Source organism: Homarus americanus, unplaced genomic scaffold (assembly GCF_018991925.1).
Source record: "Homarus americanus isolate GMGI-L3 unplaced genomic scaffold, GMGI_Hamer_2.0 scaffold23598, whole genome shotgun sequence".
Classification (NCBI taxonomy): Eukaryota; Metazoa; Arthropoda; class Malacostraca; order Decapoda; family Nephropidae; genus Homarus; species Homarus americanus.
The window spans coordinates 3,676,888-3,693,433 of record NW_024731054.1 but is presented as its reverse complement, the minus strand read 5'-3'; the positions used below and the strand labels follow the sequence as shown (position 1 = coordinate 3,693,433).

Sequence of the window (16,546 nt, the reverse complement as noted above, 5' to 3'; positions counted from 1 at the left end):
CCAGCTGTAGTGAGGTAGCGGATTAACACCCAGGTACAATGCAATGGACATCCAGTGAGGTCACAAGAATGTCTACAAGGCCAGCTCCCACAGTACCAGATCTATAGTTAATCTATATGTTGACAATGTTTCTTATGTTTTTGTATTGAAAGCTTTTGTCAATCAAGTGACCCACTCCCTGATTTCACCATATGTAACTTATCACCTCTGTTCATTGTATATTTTCAGCCTTTGGGTTGCCATGTTATCTTAATAAACCGTTAATTATTATTATTATTTTTATGCACACACAGAGTGAGTGAGTGAGTGAGTGAGTGAGAGAGAGTGGAATTATGGCTACAAGCATCCAGTAAGGGTTGTGTGACTGCGTGGAGGCGAATTAAAAGATCAGCTGTTGTGGAGCTTATTGCTTGGTAACACTGGTGCATGTTACCACTCCTTTCCACTTCATCTCTCTAATCACCCATTACCTTTCTGCTTTCTCACTCCATATTTTAAAATGTTATGTAATGTAATGTTCAAGGAATGCAACTTTGCTCATTTATACTTATGCTTATCACAATCTCCCTAAGATTACTTAAGCTTTCGTGTTATTCAAAACATCAGGTCATGAGACCCACTAATCCCCCACCCAAGAAAGGGTAACCTGACATTCCATCAGAATGTTAATAATATGAGACCACTAATCCTCCACCATACCTCCACCTGACATTGAGTCAGGTCAGGTTCCCTGCCAAAAAACACTTTAACTTTCATCTTTATTCAAAACATTTTCAGAAAATCCTCTCGATTTTCAACCCCAGAATTTTTTTTCTTAAAGATGGAAATTTTTGGAAAATTCCGGCTTTGGGAATGATTTTCCAAGCAAATTTCAATTCAGGCCATTGGAGATTTCCGGGTTTGAGGGATTGGTTAACGGAGATATTACTGTACCTAGTGTTCATACGCAAACATAAAATTATTTAATTTTAATTTTTTTGTTCATACACAAATTTGCGTATGAAAACCTCAAGAGTGTTAAACAACCATGTATCACCTATAAGTAAGAAATGACACTGATAGGAATGCATCTTCATAGCAAATATGTTATAATGATCCATTGAAAGCTGATTCACAGAGAGCTCTCTTCTCCAGGAACGCATCCTGAGCTTTCGATCGGGTATTATTGTAGTCGGTAAAATAAGTATTGACCACACCAAGGTTGGGGGAATAGTGAGTGAGTGATAATAACAATCTGATGCCGGTAACCACAGGTACTGTTAACATACAATTTTCACAGCTTGCACAATGTTTCATATTGTTCCACACTGCAGGGTGGTCATTACAGTCGACCCTCGTTAAAACGGACTAATAGGGGGGAAAGGGTGTCCGTTTTAGCCGATTGTCCGAATTAACCGATTTAGGGGTTAATATTACATTATACAGCTATGTGTATGTTTATTTGAGTGCCCCGTCATAGGAGTCCGTTTTCTCTCACTTCAGCACTCCTGAGTCGTCCGTTTTCTCTTAATCTTAGAGTGCACCAGAGACTGTTATATCTTAGTAGTGACACAGAATTTGATATTGCAACTGGGGTTGCAATTGTTGAGGCAACTTAGGTATCTGATTACAGTTGGAATATTCAAGATCCATTGTGAGTGATGTTTAAAGCTTCAACTGTCTTTATGGTTGGTAAAACTTGTCAAGTCTGTCAGTCTGAATGGCATGTGTGAGGCCTTGTGTTTGTACAACCGCTAAATATATAAATATATAATGTTATGATAATTATCAGAAACACATAGGCATAACGAGGTTTATTACAAAGTGATGAAAAGGATACTGTACAGTGGCTAGTCCACAAAACATGTAGCCATGTCCCTTTATTTGAGTGCCCCGTCATAGGAGTCCGTTTTCTCTCACTTCAGGACGCCTGAGTCGTCCGTTTTCTCTTAATCTTAGAGTGCACCAGGGACTTTGTTATTTCTTAGTAGTGACACAGAATTTGAAATTGCAACCCCAATTGCAACTGGGACAATCCCAGAACCAGAAATTTGATATGGACAGTTCAGACTTGGTCCGATTTATCCGAAATCCGGATTAAAGGGGTCCGAATTAACGAGGGTCGACTGTACTTGTTTTATTGACTTCAGTAAATAGGAAGAAGATGAAAAAGAGTAGTTTTGAAGACTGGTGTAGAAATTATTGCTGTCTTGGAAATAAAACAACCTAAGAAATTGTTTTGCCTACTTATGCAAGTTTTATTATCAACAGGAATACTCCAATCAATACAAGCAAGTCATTGTATCCGAATGCACATACTGGTTTGGTACACATATATAACCCGGGCATAGTGGGCGTGATGTGGCTGTTGACTCTACAAGATCAAATGGTCACTACTCTCTGCCAAGGATGGATAGATGATAGACATGTTAAATGGTATGTTTTCATCAGTGTTGTTATGGAGCCTTAACTGAGGATTCTGTTTTGGGCCCAAATTTATTGCCACTTAAATGATTCTTGTATATTGTATGTTACCCATGTTTATGAAATATCTTGATCATCATGACTTTTAAATATAATCTTCTTTTGACAAGTTTTGTAATGCATAGTCATTTTTACAATAAGTTTCCTTTATGACAAAAACAAATGTAAACTTCTTATTTGTACAGATTTGTGTGAAAATTTAGGGTAGTAAATGACTACTGTTCTTAGTTTTAGCAGCTTTGCCTTAAACTAAGACATGCATACTACACCCAGTAGAATGTTTATGCTATGAAGGTTTATGATAAAGACACTGTTTACTCGCCTGGAGTTGTTGGCCGAGTATAGTTTTAAAAGTCGCTCATAAATCAAAATGTAGCCTCTAATTTGTAAAAAAAGAAAAAAAGTGAGAAGTACGGTACATTATTGGTACACCATTGCTTTCTTAAAAATCATACTTGTAAATGTTGTATGATGTTACTACAGCAAACCATTACTGTAAAACTTTTTTGTAGAGGTAGTACAGCACTGCCGCCCCATTACATCTTTATGCAGTTAACCACACGCTACTGCTGTGAGTAAAGAGGCTGATACGAGACCGGCAGTGCCGTTCACAGATGTTGCACATGTGGAGGGCTACATCTAGTGTGGGAAGGGCGGCGGCAGCATCTTTCTGGCGTTGGTATGCAGTCGGGCTAACTAAAGTATTGACACCTCGCGTGGTGCTCCTCCAAGCTTTACGGTGTGAAGTAATCGTCTCCCAGGTGAGGGAGTCGATTTGGCACTTTTCAGGTTTGTCTTAAGACTACTCTTATACCTTTTCAGTTACCTGCCAGCCTTATGTTTATTATTCGTTAGGTAACTGGAAAGTTGCTGCTTTGACAGTCTACTGTTATCCTTGCGGGTAACATGGCCAGTTCAGCGCAGTTGTTCATGGATAATGGTAGCCTTGATGCTCCTACAGTTGTTGTCAGCGAGAATACTGGCATTTGTTTTCTTGTCTTCCCAGTGAACTTGGAGGATGGAATTTAGACTACGTTGGTGAAATTGTCAAGTGCCTTGAGGTGCCTCCTGTATGTGACCCATGTCTTGCTGTCATATAACAGGGTGGGGAGGACCACTGCTCAATCTACAGGCAGCTTTGTAGATAATTTCAGCTCCCTACAGCTGAAGACATGGGTACGGAGTCTGCCAAAGGCTTGAGATGCACATCTGATCTAATGTTGAATCTCTTCATTGATTTCTGCAGTGGTGGACAGGAGGGAGTGAGATACTGAAAGTGTGTAACATTAGAGAGGGTAGTACCATTTAACCGGATGGATGGTGGAGGTGTGTCTGAACCAGGAGCAGGCTGAAAGAGAATTTGAGTCTTATGTACATCCACCTCAAGGCCGGAGTGTGCATACGCATCTGCGTAGGTGGCCAGCATCTCCTGTAGTTTGTGTTCAGTGTGAGCGACAAGGGTGGGGTTGTCTGCATACTGGAGTTCAGTAATGGAAGCTGCTGACAAGGGTGAGGTTGTCTGCCTACTGAAGTTCAGCAATGGAAGCTGCCGACAAGGGTGAGGTTGTCTGCTTACTGAAGTTCAGCAATGGAAGCTGCCGATACCTTTGTCCCTGCCTGGAGTCGTCTTTTGTTGAAAAAACCTTCATCCGGCATTTGATGTCCAACTTTGCTGGCTAAATTGGCACTGGCATGAGAGAGAGAGTTGTATGTTGTGAGGCAGATTGAAAAAAGCATTATACTGTAGTGATGAAAAAATGATCAATGAGGTGAGACACATTGTAATCCAAACTTAATTAAGTCTCGAGGAGTGAAGGGAATCATTATGGATATACAATATTAAGGATGGTAGGTGGAACAGATAGGATTTATGGTGGGTATACAGGTTAATTGTAACAGGGAAGAGTACCAGGGGAATGTAGGCAAAAATTGCAGAAGAATAAGTTTGTTGAACACACATTGGAAACCTGATGCAATTTTTGTGATGCAGCTGATCCCAGTATAGATTATAAATAAATGGAAAAGATTAATTTGGTTTAACACCAGATTAGTACCCCCTTTCTTTTTTACTCTCTTATATAAACATAATGTGGTCCAGGATGCAACATAATATTTATTTACTGATGGATTGATTGCAAGATATATAAAATATGCAGAAGAAAGCAGTACTGTACCTGGATGATATCTTTACACACAAGTTCATGTGCCTGTGTCCAGTAGAGGTGCTGTATCATCACTGGCGCTGCTTCTAACACATGTAGTAAGAGTGTTTTTAGGTTCTAGCCACCCTGCACTATGGCAGGAAAGAGCTTGCAAGATTGAAAAAATAATAAATATTAATTTTTTTTGTTTATTAGGAGAAAGTTGAATGGTGAGTATGGCCTGCTGATAGAACTGATGGAAAAGGCTGCCTTCAGGAAATTGATTGCTCCAAACACTCGCTGTCTAGCAAAAGAGTTCCTTTGTCCTGACCATCAGTGTGTTGTCACTCAAGTAAGCTAATCCTTTATTTTCAAACCTTGAATTGTTTGAGTTCATTGCCTTCTGTAGATGCAAATAAAAGTCCAGAAGAAAAGTATCATATTGCTGTCCATTGTTTAATATTAATTACTTCTTTTCTAGCCAAAGAACTCATAAAATTCACCTCTTCTTCAAAAGTACAGTAAAACCTCGATTAACCGCCCACATATGGGGGGAAGGGACCGACGGATAATCTGAAGGTCGGTCAATAGTAAATAAAGTCTCCGGAAATAAAACATACATTTTCAATGTACCTATCCCTAACCTACCTCATTTAAGTCCCTCCATTCATTTTTGTTCATTTGCCATTCATATTTCAATAGAATTTGCTTTATAACATTAACCACTTTAGTAAATAAATATGAACCAGCTTATAAACTGTAAATAAAAAATGGAAAAGTCAAAGAACATATGGCATCACAAAAATTTTGACCAAGTCCCAGGTTGCTGATCTGACTTTCTACCTCATTTACACGCAATTGCAGGGTCTCAATTGTTTCTCTTACTATTGACAACACAACGTTACATATATTGTTTCTCACTTTTGATTTTTTTTTTCATTTTTGCATTTCTTTATTATTATCATCATCATCACCATCATCATCATCATCATCATCATCATCATCATCATCATCATCACATTTTCGCCCCTCAGGCCCCGATGTGGGTCAGTGACCTGTGCCTTGGTGGGCGAATCCCTGTAAAAAAAAATTGTTCAAAAAGCGGTTATAGCCCTACAGGTGTCAGACACGCGAATAAATGACTTCCGTTGCTTTCAGATTGTTGGACTAAATTAGAATTTTTACCAAAGGGTACATCGCTTGGATACCTGGAAGATTCAAATAATTGGAATTCAGATTAAATGAATTGCACGGTAAATTAAATAAAATCTGCGACATTGGATTTACCATGCTAGTGGAGACATTCTGCGTACAGTGGCTGGCCTGACATGAATGGGGGAGGTTGTTGGGTGTTTCTGGGTTAGTACTGCAGGAACCAACTTTTACCAGGGAGTGTTGAATATTCATTTTGGTGCTTTAGATAATCTGTGATGCAGTGTATAGTACTTTATACCCAAAATATTGGGGTGCTACAACACCCTCCCTTCTCACATCTATGTACTGGGTGGAGTGAGCCAGCACACACCCTATCGCAACAAGAACAAACACCATACTGACCATTGACCAAGTGTGGAGCGCAGTGTGACGAGTGTTACCCATCTGGCCAAATATGCCAAGATTTTCTCAGATAATTTTATATAACCTCCAGTCTTACATGTCTTAGGGCTGTACTGGGAAAATATCAAAAGGTTTGACATGCATGTTCATTCCTGGTTTTGTTGTAAAATGGGTCTTCATAATTAAAACCTTCATTTTTCTTTTATTGTTACCACCACCACTTAAGTCATATCATGTTTTGGTGTTTCTCTTTGCATTCCTGTATATTCTTGATGTGTTATTAATCTACAGTATTTGTACATTGATTTAAGAACTAGAGGTGAGAGCTTCCCTTACAGGTGAATTAAACTAAGGTAGTAGGTATTAGGCAAATACCAAACAGGGAGGAACTACCGCCTGGGAAGATATTGGAAGCATAATGTATTGCCTAATGGTAGACCATGCTTCCACATGGCATTGCGAAAATTGTGACTATGTCCCAGGTTGCTGATCTGATTTTCTGCATCATTTACACACAATTGCAGGGTCTCAATTGTTTCTCTTACTATTGGCAACACAACATGCGTACAGTATATTGTTTCTCACTTTTGATCTTTTTTCATTTTTGTATTTCTTTATGGTTCTTTATTATTATTATTATTATTATTATTATTATTATTATTATTATTATTATCATCATCGTATATACCCGTGTGTAGTTCGAGTTTTTCAGACCAAATTTTTTGGCAAAAAATTGGGGGTCGACCTTTAAACGGGTAATAGTTTCGTTAGGTTGAAAAATATTTACCAGTAACTGCCAGTAAACAATGGAAATGACTCACCACCAGCTGTGAGTGTCAGTACAGTTGCCAGGGCAAATCTCTTGCGTCATCATAGCAAGCCCAAAGTAGCCAAGTGCATGGTATGGTAGCACAGGACGATATAAAACATAAAGTATTCATTTTCAAAAGTTTATTTATAGATACATAAATTTTGTTCATTAAATTTGAAACATCAATCTTTGTTAATTAAATTTGAAACAAAAGAAAGCTACGATACCGTATTTCTAAATATTTTCATTAAAATATTACATCACAAGTATATTTTACCTTAACTGTGCCTGAATGAAAATATTCTCAGAAATAAATATGGAAATGTAATATTTTTGCTGAAATGACGTACGTATTACAATGGAAAGTGGGATAAAATCGTGACGGAAACAATGAATTTCGCTTTCTTTCGTTGTTCAAAAGATTTTACCGTAATCGCTTTTCGAATGGTTTTGAGTTAAAAAACTGTTGTATTACAATAATATTCTAATCTAATTCACTTGAATAAGTACTACGATACCATATTTCTGAATATTTTCATTAAATTCCATCAAAATCATAATATGATGTGAGTCAGGTCATCTACACACAGTTGCCAGTTTCAAGATTTTCCATTTAAAATTTTAAGTTACCGAGTATTTCTTTTCCCAAATCGTTTTACAATACTGTAAGTAAAACAGTTTACTCTTGTGCAAACCCCACAGAAAAAAAATAAACAAATGGAGACACCAAAAATGTAAAAAAAAAAAATGCTGTCTGAATTGCAACACTGTTGGTAGGGTCAGGTGGTTCTAACGGCATCCTGCCAGTACCCGGTAATCAAATTTATAACAGTGTTTAACCTCAATTATTGTAGTTTATCTGATGTAGGCAATATGAAGTAGAAAATACCGGTTAAAGTGAGAAATTGGAAGAGAATAAACAAGAAAGATGTCGTTGGGCTATTTTTGGTAGGGCTGAGGGAGAGAGTACCAGCTGTTTGGTCTTTTTTGGCGGGAGAGTCACGCAAATATCCGTACTGGTATTTGTTTGGTGTCTTCTGTATTTTTAAAAATGAATACAGTGAGGTATGCTATAACGAATCTAATTGGTTCTAGAACCTCGTTCGTTATAGGATTAATCCGTCCCAGGCCCCCAAATACTACCTCTTAACTCTGAAAATTTTCTATGGAAAATTTAAAAAATACGGTACTTTATCTTACCTTAGTGTTCAGCATGCAGGACAGGAGGCAGAGGAGGAGGGGAGAGGAGAGAATTATGGAGAAGAGGTGGAAGGAGAGGAGTCATCCTTCCTAGCCCTCTTTGGTGACTGTCTTACAGGCACTTTGTCTGTAGGTTCTTTTGTTACTTTTTTAAAGAAGGAATCCAGGGTTGGCTGCTTCAACCTTGATTTCTGGACCTTCCAAAAGTAGTTCATCACATTGTCATTAAACACACTGATGCCCTTTTCCACAGCACCAACATCAGGATGATAATCCTCCTCAAGCTTAGACAGCTTGCTCCAGCACCAGAACACATCCTTGAGATCTTTGGCTGGAATGATGCGGCTTTCCTCCTTGTCCTAATCCTCCCCTGACTCCTCAGAAGTTAAGCTCCGCTTCAGTGTCTCATTTTCCTCTTTGTGAAGCTCAAGCAGTTCCTCAGTGGACAGCTCCTTACTGTGCTCATCCACCAACTCATCAACAACAACATCATCATCATCATCCACTTCCAGGCCCATGGAATTGCCCAGACACATTTTCAGGTACAACAGCCTCTTCCTCTAACTCTTCGAAGCCTTCAAAGTCTCCTTGAAGCACACATTCAGGCCACAATGGCCTCCAAGCAGCACAAAGACACCTCACAGAAACCTCTTTCCAGGCTGACACAATTAAAAACACAGTGTCTGCTATATTGAAGTGGCTCTTCCAAAATTCCTTCAAACTAACATCACTGGAAGAAGTGGACGCAAAACATTTTCTAAACAGTACCTTTGTGTACAGCTTCTGAAAGTTTGAAATTACCTGTTGATCCGTGGGCTGGATGAGAGGTGTTGTGTTGGGTGGCAAGAAGTGCACAGTGATGAAGTTGAACTCCTCTGGCAATTCAACCATCAAATTAGGAGGGTGGGCTGGTGCATTGTCCATCACCAATAAAGCTTTCAGTGGAAGATTATTCTCCCTGAGGTATTCCCGAACACTGGGTCCAAATACCTCAGTCACCCACTCAGAGAAAAGACTCCTAGTCACCCAAGCCTTTGGGTTTGACCGCCACATAACACCAAGGCGGTTCTTCCTTATGTTTTTTAAAGCTCTGGGGTTTTCTGCATGGTACACAAGGAGTGGTTTTATCTTGCAGGGACAGGCCAGGGACAGAAGTTTCCTCCCTTGTAATGTATGTATGGCGAGGCATTTTTTTTCAAAAAAGTCCAGTTTCATCACAGTTGAATACCTGCTGAGAAACAAAGCCTCCCTCTTGAATCACATTAAAAAAAATGTCATGGTGTTCCTTAGCTGCACTAACAGCATCACCATGTCTCACAACACTGTGTAATTTATTTCGTCTTCTGAAACCAGTAAACCACCCCTTGGTACCCCTAAACACTGGCACATCACTATCACTTCCACTGGGAGTCTTGGCTTTAAGGTCCTCAAACAATTGTTTGGCCTTCTCACAAATTATAGCTTCACTAATGCTATCACCTGCCATTTCTTTCTCCCTTAGCCACACTAAGAGTAAATTTTCCATCTCCTCAATCACATTACACCTTGCTTTGCTAAGTCTAGAGATTCCCTTAGCCACTTGCACAGTTTTTAACTACTCTTTATTCTTCAAAATCGTACATATAGGCAATTTAGCCATCCCATATTCATCACTAAGTTTTGCAATGCTTGTTCCATTCTCACGTTTCTTTATGATTTCTTTCTTAGTTTCAAGGGTTATTAGCTTTCTCACTCGCTTTGGACGATTCTTTGTTACAATTGTACACTTGTATAACAAAATAATTATACAAATAACACGAATTTCCACATCAAAAGACAAAATTTCAACAATAACAGTGGTGCACTGGCTACACAATGAGACAAAGATGGCGCCTGACGCTCTTGTTGTGAGCCGCGGTACAACAATATTCATGCGCCAGACAAAATAGTCCCGAATTCATCCGCGTTCATTGTAGGAGATGCGTTCGTTGTAGCATTCTCAATTTTATAGGTAAAACCGTTCGTTATAGGAATATTCGTAGTAGGATCCGTTGGTTATAGCATACCCCACTACTTGTAAATTAAAAGTACCGTAACACTGTATTATATACAAACTTGTTATATTTCTGGAAAATAATAAGCAAGAAAATAAGAATATACCGGTAAACACAATTTCAACTTACGCTAAAATTAAAGGCTGCTTAACCCTAGAACACAAACTCTATTTTGCGTCACACCATCACATACCCCGGGTGAAATTTACCCATTTTTTTATTAAATAACCACACTTAGAATCATTATTTATTAAATCTGTAAAAATCCATTGAAAATATAGCTCTTCTTCTTTCATTTGACCGAAAGAAAATAATTATTATCCTAAAACTTAATACTGTAATGGTGACTTAGAAACATTTACTAAAATTACGTAAAATCACTATATGACTAATCCTTAAAATCTATGGACAAGAAATTACTGGCGCGGAGGACTTGAGGTTTGGTGAGGACACTCCCAGGACGTGAGGGCCTCACCTGATGGAGCCACAACTCTTAACTCCCACTACGAACTATATGGGAGACACACAAAAAAGGATATTTTTTTGTGAAAAAAATGGGAATTTGTGCTGAAGATCAGCACCCCAAGTAATGCCCGGATCTCTGCTGGATCTGTTTTTGTGTGGGTTGCAGTCTGCCGGGCATACTTGGCAGCCAGCTCCTCAATTTTCTTGTTTGTCCATCTAACAATGATGTCAGTTATTTTTTGTTCGAAGAACAAGAAGAAGGCCTTGATAGGAGTGTCTGCGCTCTGTGCCTCAGGTGTTGGCCCTTGGGTAAAGGGTGCTACTGTGTTCCTTGCACCTATCCTAGCGCCTACAGGATACTGTGGCCGACAGCTCCACCGGAAACCACTTGTGCTGGCGATGGTACTGGTATTGAAATCCACAATTTCCGGTGGGTCGTCTGCATCAAGGAGCTGCCTCATTCCCCTGCGGCGAGCATGGATAGCAGGAGCAGCAGCAGTGGCAGCAGCAGGGGCAGCAGCAGGTGCAGTAGCAGGAGAGGCAGCAGGTGTGGCAGCAGGGGCAGTAGCAGGAGAGGCAGCAGGGGCAACAGCAGGTGCAGCAGCAGGGGCGGCAGCAGGGGCAGCAGATGTTGAGGCCGCAGGGGCAGCAGCAAGGGAGGCGTCAGGGGCAGCAGATGTTGAGGGAGCTGGGCCAGCAGAGGTTGAGGCAGCTGGGGGTTTCCTAGGGGTAGATGTGTACCTGGGTTTTTTCCACTTAGGCTTACCATTGTCATCATCACTTTCATCGTCCGGGTCAGGCACATAATCAGCATCAATGTCACTATCTTATAACTCATCATATTCTAAATTATCAACCTCACCCTCATCATCACTCACAGTGTCACTGTCCTCACTACTAGGCACTGACAAGGCACCTGTTGTGTTCATCAGATAATCTAATTCTTTGTCAGTGTAGTATTTCATTGATTTCTTAGCCATGTTGCAATTAGAGTTCACTTTAGTGCCCCTGAAATAGCAATAAACACGACCTGCAAAGGAAAACGACGTAAATAATAATTCCCAAATAGTACACCAAAACAATCGTCGGGAGTTTTCCACCCGCTCCGAAAGTCACTATGTGTTGGAAACGTCGGGTGGAAAACTCCTGTTTTCGAATATAGGGAAAAAACCCAGGCAGAGAGCAGGACAGCACACCCACCCTCGATCATACCACAAAGAGGACTTAGGGTATTGGGCACCACGCGATCCTAGCCCCACGCTCCTCGCAGGTATCACATGATACCAAAAGCGTCGGGTGGAAAACTCCCGGGGTTTGTGTTCTAGGGTTAAGAAGGGTTGATGCAAAAACAAAGCCTCCGCGACCAGGGCCCTGCCGTATCAGCTAGACTTTACACGTGTTCGAATTGTTTTCAGTTAAAAAACTGTTACATCACAAGTGAATTAGGACAGAATATTATTGTAATACAACAGTTTTTTTAACTGAAAATCATTCGAAAAGCGATTACGGTAACATCTTTTGAACGAAAGAAAGCGAAAGTCATTGTTTCGTCACGATTTTATCCCACTTTCCACTGTAATACGTACGTCATTTCAGCAAAAAATATTACATTTCCATATTCTCAGAAATAAATAGTAGTTTTGCTGAAACGTGATGTATTTCAATGTAAATTAGGATAAACTACATGACGAAAACAAAAGACTTTACCTAACCTTCCGATGTTCAAGAGATGTTACTCGTTTTTTTAATAGTTTTCGGTTAAAATACTGTTATATTAGTGATATTCTATTCATACTGTGGTTGATATAATACATTCACGGAAATGTAATATTTTTGTTGAAATGATGTACGTATTACAGTGGAAAGTGGGATAAAATCGTGACGAAAGCAATGACTCACTTTCTTTCGTTCAAAAGATGTTACCGTAATTGCTTTTTGAATGGTTTTCAGTTAAAAAACTGTTGTATTACAATAATATTCCCTCCTAATTGACTTGAATAAATACTTGAAAGGAAATATACAATATTTTTGTTGAAACAACCCGCGTTTCAGTGTAAAGTGTCGTAATAATAAATGGTAAACAATTTGCCTTCGGCACTCAGTGTTTCAGGCACGGCGAGCCTCAGTTTATAGGACGTAGAGTGTTTTTACTGAGGGTTTTGTTGTTCCATTACCCTCAAAAACTTGGGTCGACCTATAAACGATGAATATCATAAATTAACAATTTCTTGGTCAAAAAATCAGGGTCGACCTATAAACGAGGGGGTTATAGACGAGTATATACGGTATTATTATTATTATTATTATTATTATTATTATTACTATTATTTTTATTTTTATTACAGGTACTATTATTATTATTATTATTATTATTATTATTTTTATTTTTATTATTATTATTACTATTACATTTTTGCCTCCCAGGCCCCAATGTGGGTCAGTGATCTGTGTCCAGAAAAGTCTTTGGTCACTGTAATACCACCCACCTAACTAATACTGTACAGGCAGTCCCCAGGTTACGAAGGTCCAACTTGTGAACATCCGCCGATATGAACGGTGTTAAACATTAAATTTCCAACATTTTATTTACCTGATGACTTATTTTTTACTTTCATTTCCTGAATTTCCCTTGTATATTTCTTCTTTTGTCTCAAATTAAGTGATTTTAGATGTATATAAGGATTTAGGCTATGATATAGTGGGATTTTAAACATTGTTTTGCAAGTATGATATGCACATAGCATGTGTTTCAGCTTGCTTACATTTTTTACTTAAGAACATCCCAAGGAACGGAACTGCCTGTGTAGGGAAAAACATGAAAAGGATTGACGTCAGATAAATATTTGTTCTTAGCATCCTAGGAGGGGATTAAAAATGCAAGCCTGCCTTTTTTTTTGTGAGCATGATAATGCAAACTCAGAAATACATATTGATTTAATTAAACTTAGCACAGTGGAATCACGATAATTTGTGGGTTAGGTACCAGAAGACACCATGAATTATCAAATCACGAATTATAGTTTAATTGATTTGAATTGAAATAGTCACCTTGGTTCCAAAGGTCAAAAAGTACCCATAAGCTGTTTCAAAACTGCTTTAACTCATTTATGGTTATGTTCATATATACGAGTACATGTACTAGAATGTCATGTTGGCCATGGGGGGATTTACCCACCTTGATTAGCAACTTTGTTAATTCTTATCTTTATTTTCAGGAATTTGTGGCCCCCTTTGACTTGGTTACAGTGGCCAGCTTGACAGAATTACAAGTTGGCATAGATAAAATAAGAGATGAAAACATTCATAATGAAAAACCAAGTCTTTGGTGTCATTTTGTTGATCATTCTGCAAAGCCAAGAGTATTAGTGGGAAAACTTGTTGTCAGTGACAGTGGTATTTTACAAATACAACAGCAAGAGTCAAAAATTTCTGTTGTTATTGTGGGTGATACGGAAAACCTCTTAAGTAAAGTTGGTGGCATTGTGGCCTTGTTTGATTTTGCTGTTGTTGTGGAGGAATTCAACATGATTAAAGAGGGAACTGTGGAGAATATATGCATTAGGTATATCATGATCAAAAGTTCTGATATGTATATTTTAAAAAAACAAACCCAAATTTCACAAGGACTCAAAGGTGACAAAAATTATTCGGTTTTTAAAATCAAAATAATTTCAAAGTCTGGTTTGTTATGTAGTCCTTTACCCATCACAACAAGTGCATCATACAGTGTATTGAGCAATATGTATTTTATGATCCATGGAGGTATAATGCATGAAGACTGTCAGTCAAACAAAAATAAGAAGTGGCAAACACTTCTAAAGTTTTCTGTAAAAAATGCATTAATTCATTCATGTATTGAAGAGGGGCACTGGTGTATATTGAAGATACCAGATGCATTGAATGTTGAGCAGTTAAAGAAAAAATATTGGACAAATACATCAAGGGAATTCCAGAGTTACTTTAGTACAATCGGATGTGTTTATCTTCCAGACAATTCATCCGTAGTGGATGTCATTGACGAGAAACATCATCATGGTTGTGTTAATATAACACAGGTTGTGAATCCAGAGTTTGAAGGTAATGTACTAGTTAGTGTTGTTGGGACTGTGAAGGAAAGAGCCTTCATGACAGATAAATATTCCTCAAATACCTCAAATGTTTCATCAGATGTATTTAGAGAATACCATATTGGTATCCCAGAGAGCAAAATCTTTATGGTTTTGCTGGAAGATGTGGAACTTCCAGGTTGTAAAGTGTGGTTGTATTTCAATGATCATAAACATTCAACACAGTATCCATTGGGGATATTATCTGGAGTGACAATTCATGCATCATATCTCCGAAGAAAAACATCACAGCAGACTTTGAATGTTTATCTTCAGAACACAAAATTAACTTCTCTTCACCCAGTAACTATGCCTGTATTTGACATCTGTAATGGTCATTGTGTAATGAGGTCACCAAGATATTATCTTCAAAACATCAAGGAGCACAGTGGAATATTTCGGTGTTTTGCCACTGTTGAAAAAATTTTGAAGGTCACTTTTTCCACTGTGTGTAGTTATTGCAGAATGAGAATTATTAATGGATTTTGCACTTATGTTGGCTGTAAAGCACCATCATCAAACAAAATTCTAGCCAGTGCTACATTGATAATTAATGATGGTACTGCGACTGCCTTAATGTTTATGCATTCTCTTGAGCAAGTAAGAGTTGTGTTACACTTAACACACGAGCAGTATTCATCATTAACCCAGTATATTATTTCAGGATCTCATGAAGTTACTTACTATTCAAAAGCTGGGTATGGATTAGATGAATCCCAATCTGACTCAGGACTCCTTACAATTCTTAAAACCCTGTGCTCCAATGATCAACTGATGAGGCCTCTAGTATTTACATGCCGCAAACTTAAAGTAAATCCACAAGGAGCTAATTGCAATGACGACATGGTACATATTTTCTGTCTGACTGTATCAGAGCTTCAACTAAAGACAAATTTGGAAGAATTATTGAAGTGAAACAAATAGTAATCAGTCTAATTTTATACTTTACAATTTATATTCTTAAGCCAACCTTCAGTTCTTTTTGCATTACAGTGGTCTCTCGGTCAACGAATGGTTCGGTTAATGAATTAATTACCTTCCATAAGAATCTTCAATTCGGTTAACGAACAAAAATTCAATTAACGAAATCCTTACGAACATCACGGTTTGTTGTGAGCATCAGCTGATGGGCTAATCTGCCAATTCAATAATTCAGAAATCTTTTCTATGTTTACATTCATTTCCAGTGGAGTAAATATCAAGAAAATTGTGCTCTTTAATATTTGTGCAAAATAAATACTAAAACTTTAGTCTAATGCAAACTATTGCATGTTTACATTCAGATTAATCACTATCTTATAAGAATTCCAGCAATGTAAATTATATTCTCCCCAGTCACTTCTATGAAATTTTATAAGCAAAAAACAAAAACTCAACTAAACGACATAAATAAACAAATAAGTACTTCACTAGACCTTCGACGCTAACTGTCAAACACATCACCTCCCTCCCTCCCCCATCTGCCCAGCCATGGTTTTAGGCTTACAGTTTTTATCTTATATAATATCACAGACTAAAGTTAGGAGAATATAATTTGTATTGCTGGAATCCTTGCAGGACAGCAAATAATTTAAATATAAACCTCATATATTTTGCACAAGAGATAAAAATTAATCACCTGTATCACATTACAGTAGTGATTTAAGAGTAAGAGTGTATATATATATATACAGTGGGTTTGCTATAACGAATCTAATTGGTTCTAGAACCTTGTTCGTTATAGCATTCGTTCGTTATAGGATTAATTCATTCCAGGCCCCCAAATACAAC

The 16,546-nt window shown here is 38.2% G+C and overlaps 1 protein-coding gene across 3 annotated transcripts in view; it reads left to right on the top strand.

The window, feature by feature from the left end:
* Positions 1–16,155, top strand: part of LOC121867522 — a 38,922-nt gene extending 22,767 nt beyond the window's left edge. For 2 of the 3 annotated variants that reach the window (XM_042367503.1, XM_042367501.1), the window contains 3 exons: positions 2,251–2,415; positions 4,821–4,956; positions 13,886–16,155. In XM_042367503.1, the coding sequence (XP_042223437.1) occupies positions 2,251–2,415; positions 4,821–4,956; positions 13,886–15,691 (2,107 nt within the window). In that variant the 3' untranslated portion in view covers positions 15,692–16,155. The remainder of the gene's footprint in view (positions 1–2,250; positions 2,416–4,820; positions 4,957–13,885) is intronic. The other variant, XM_042367504.1, reaches the window with a different exon arrangement.
* Positions 16,156–16,546: the final 391 nt, after the last annotated feature.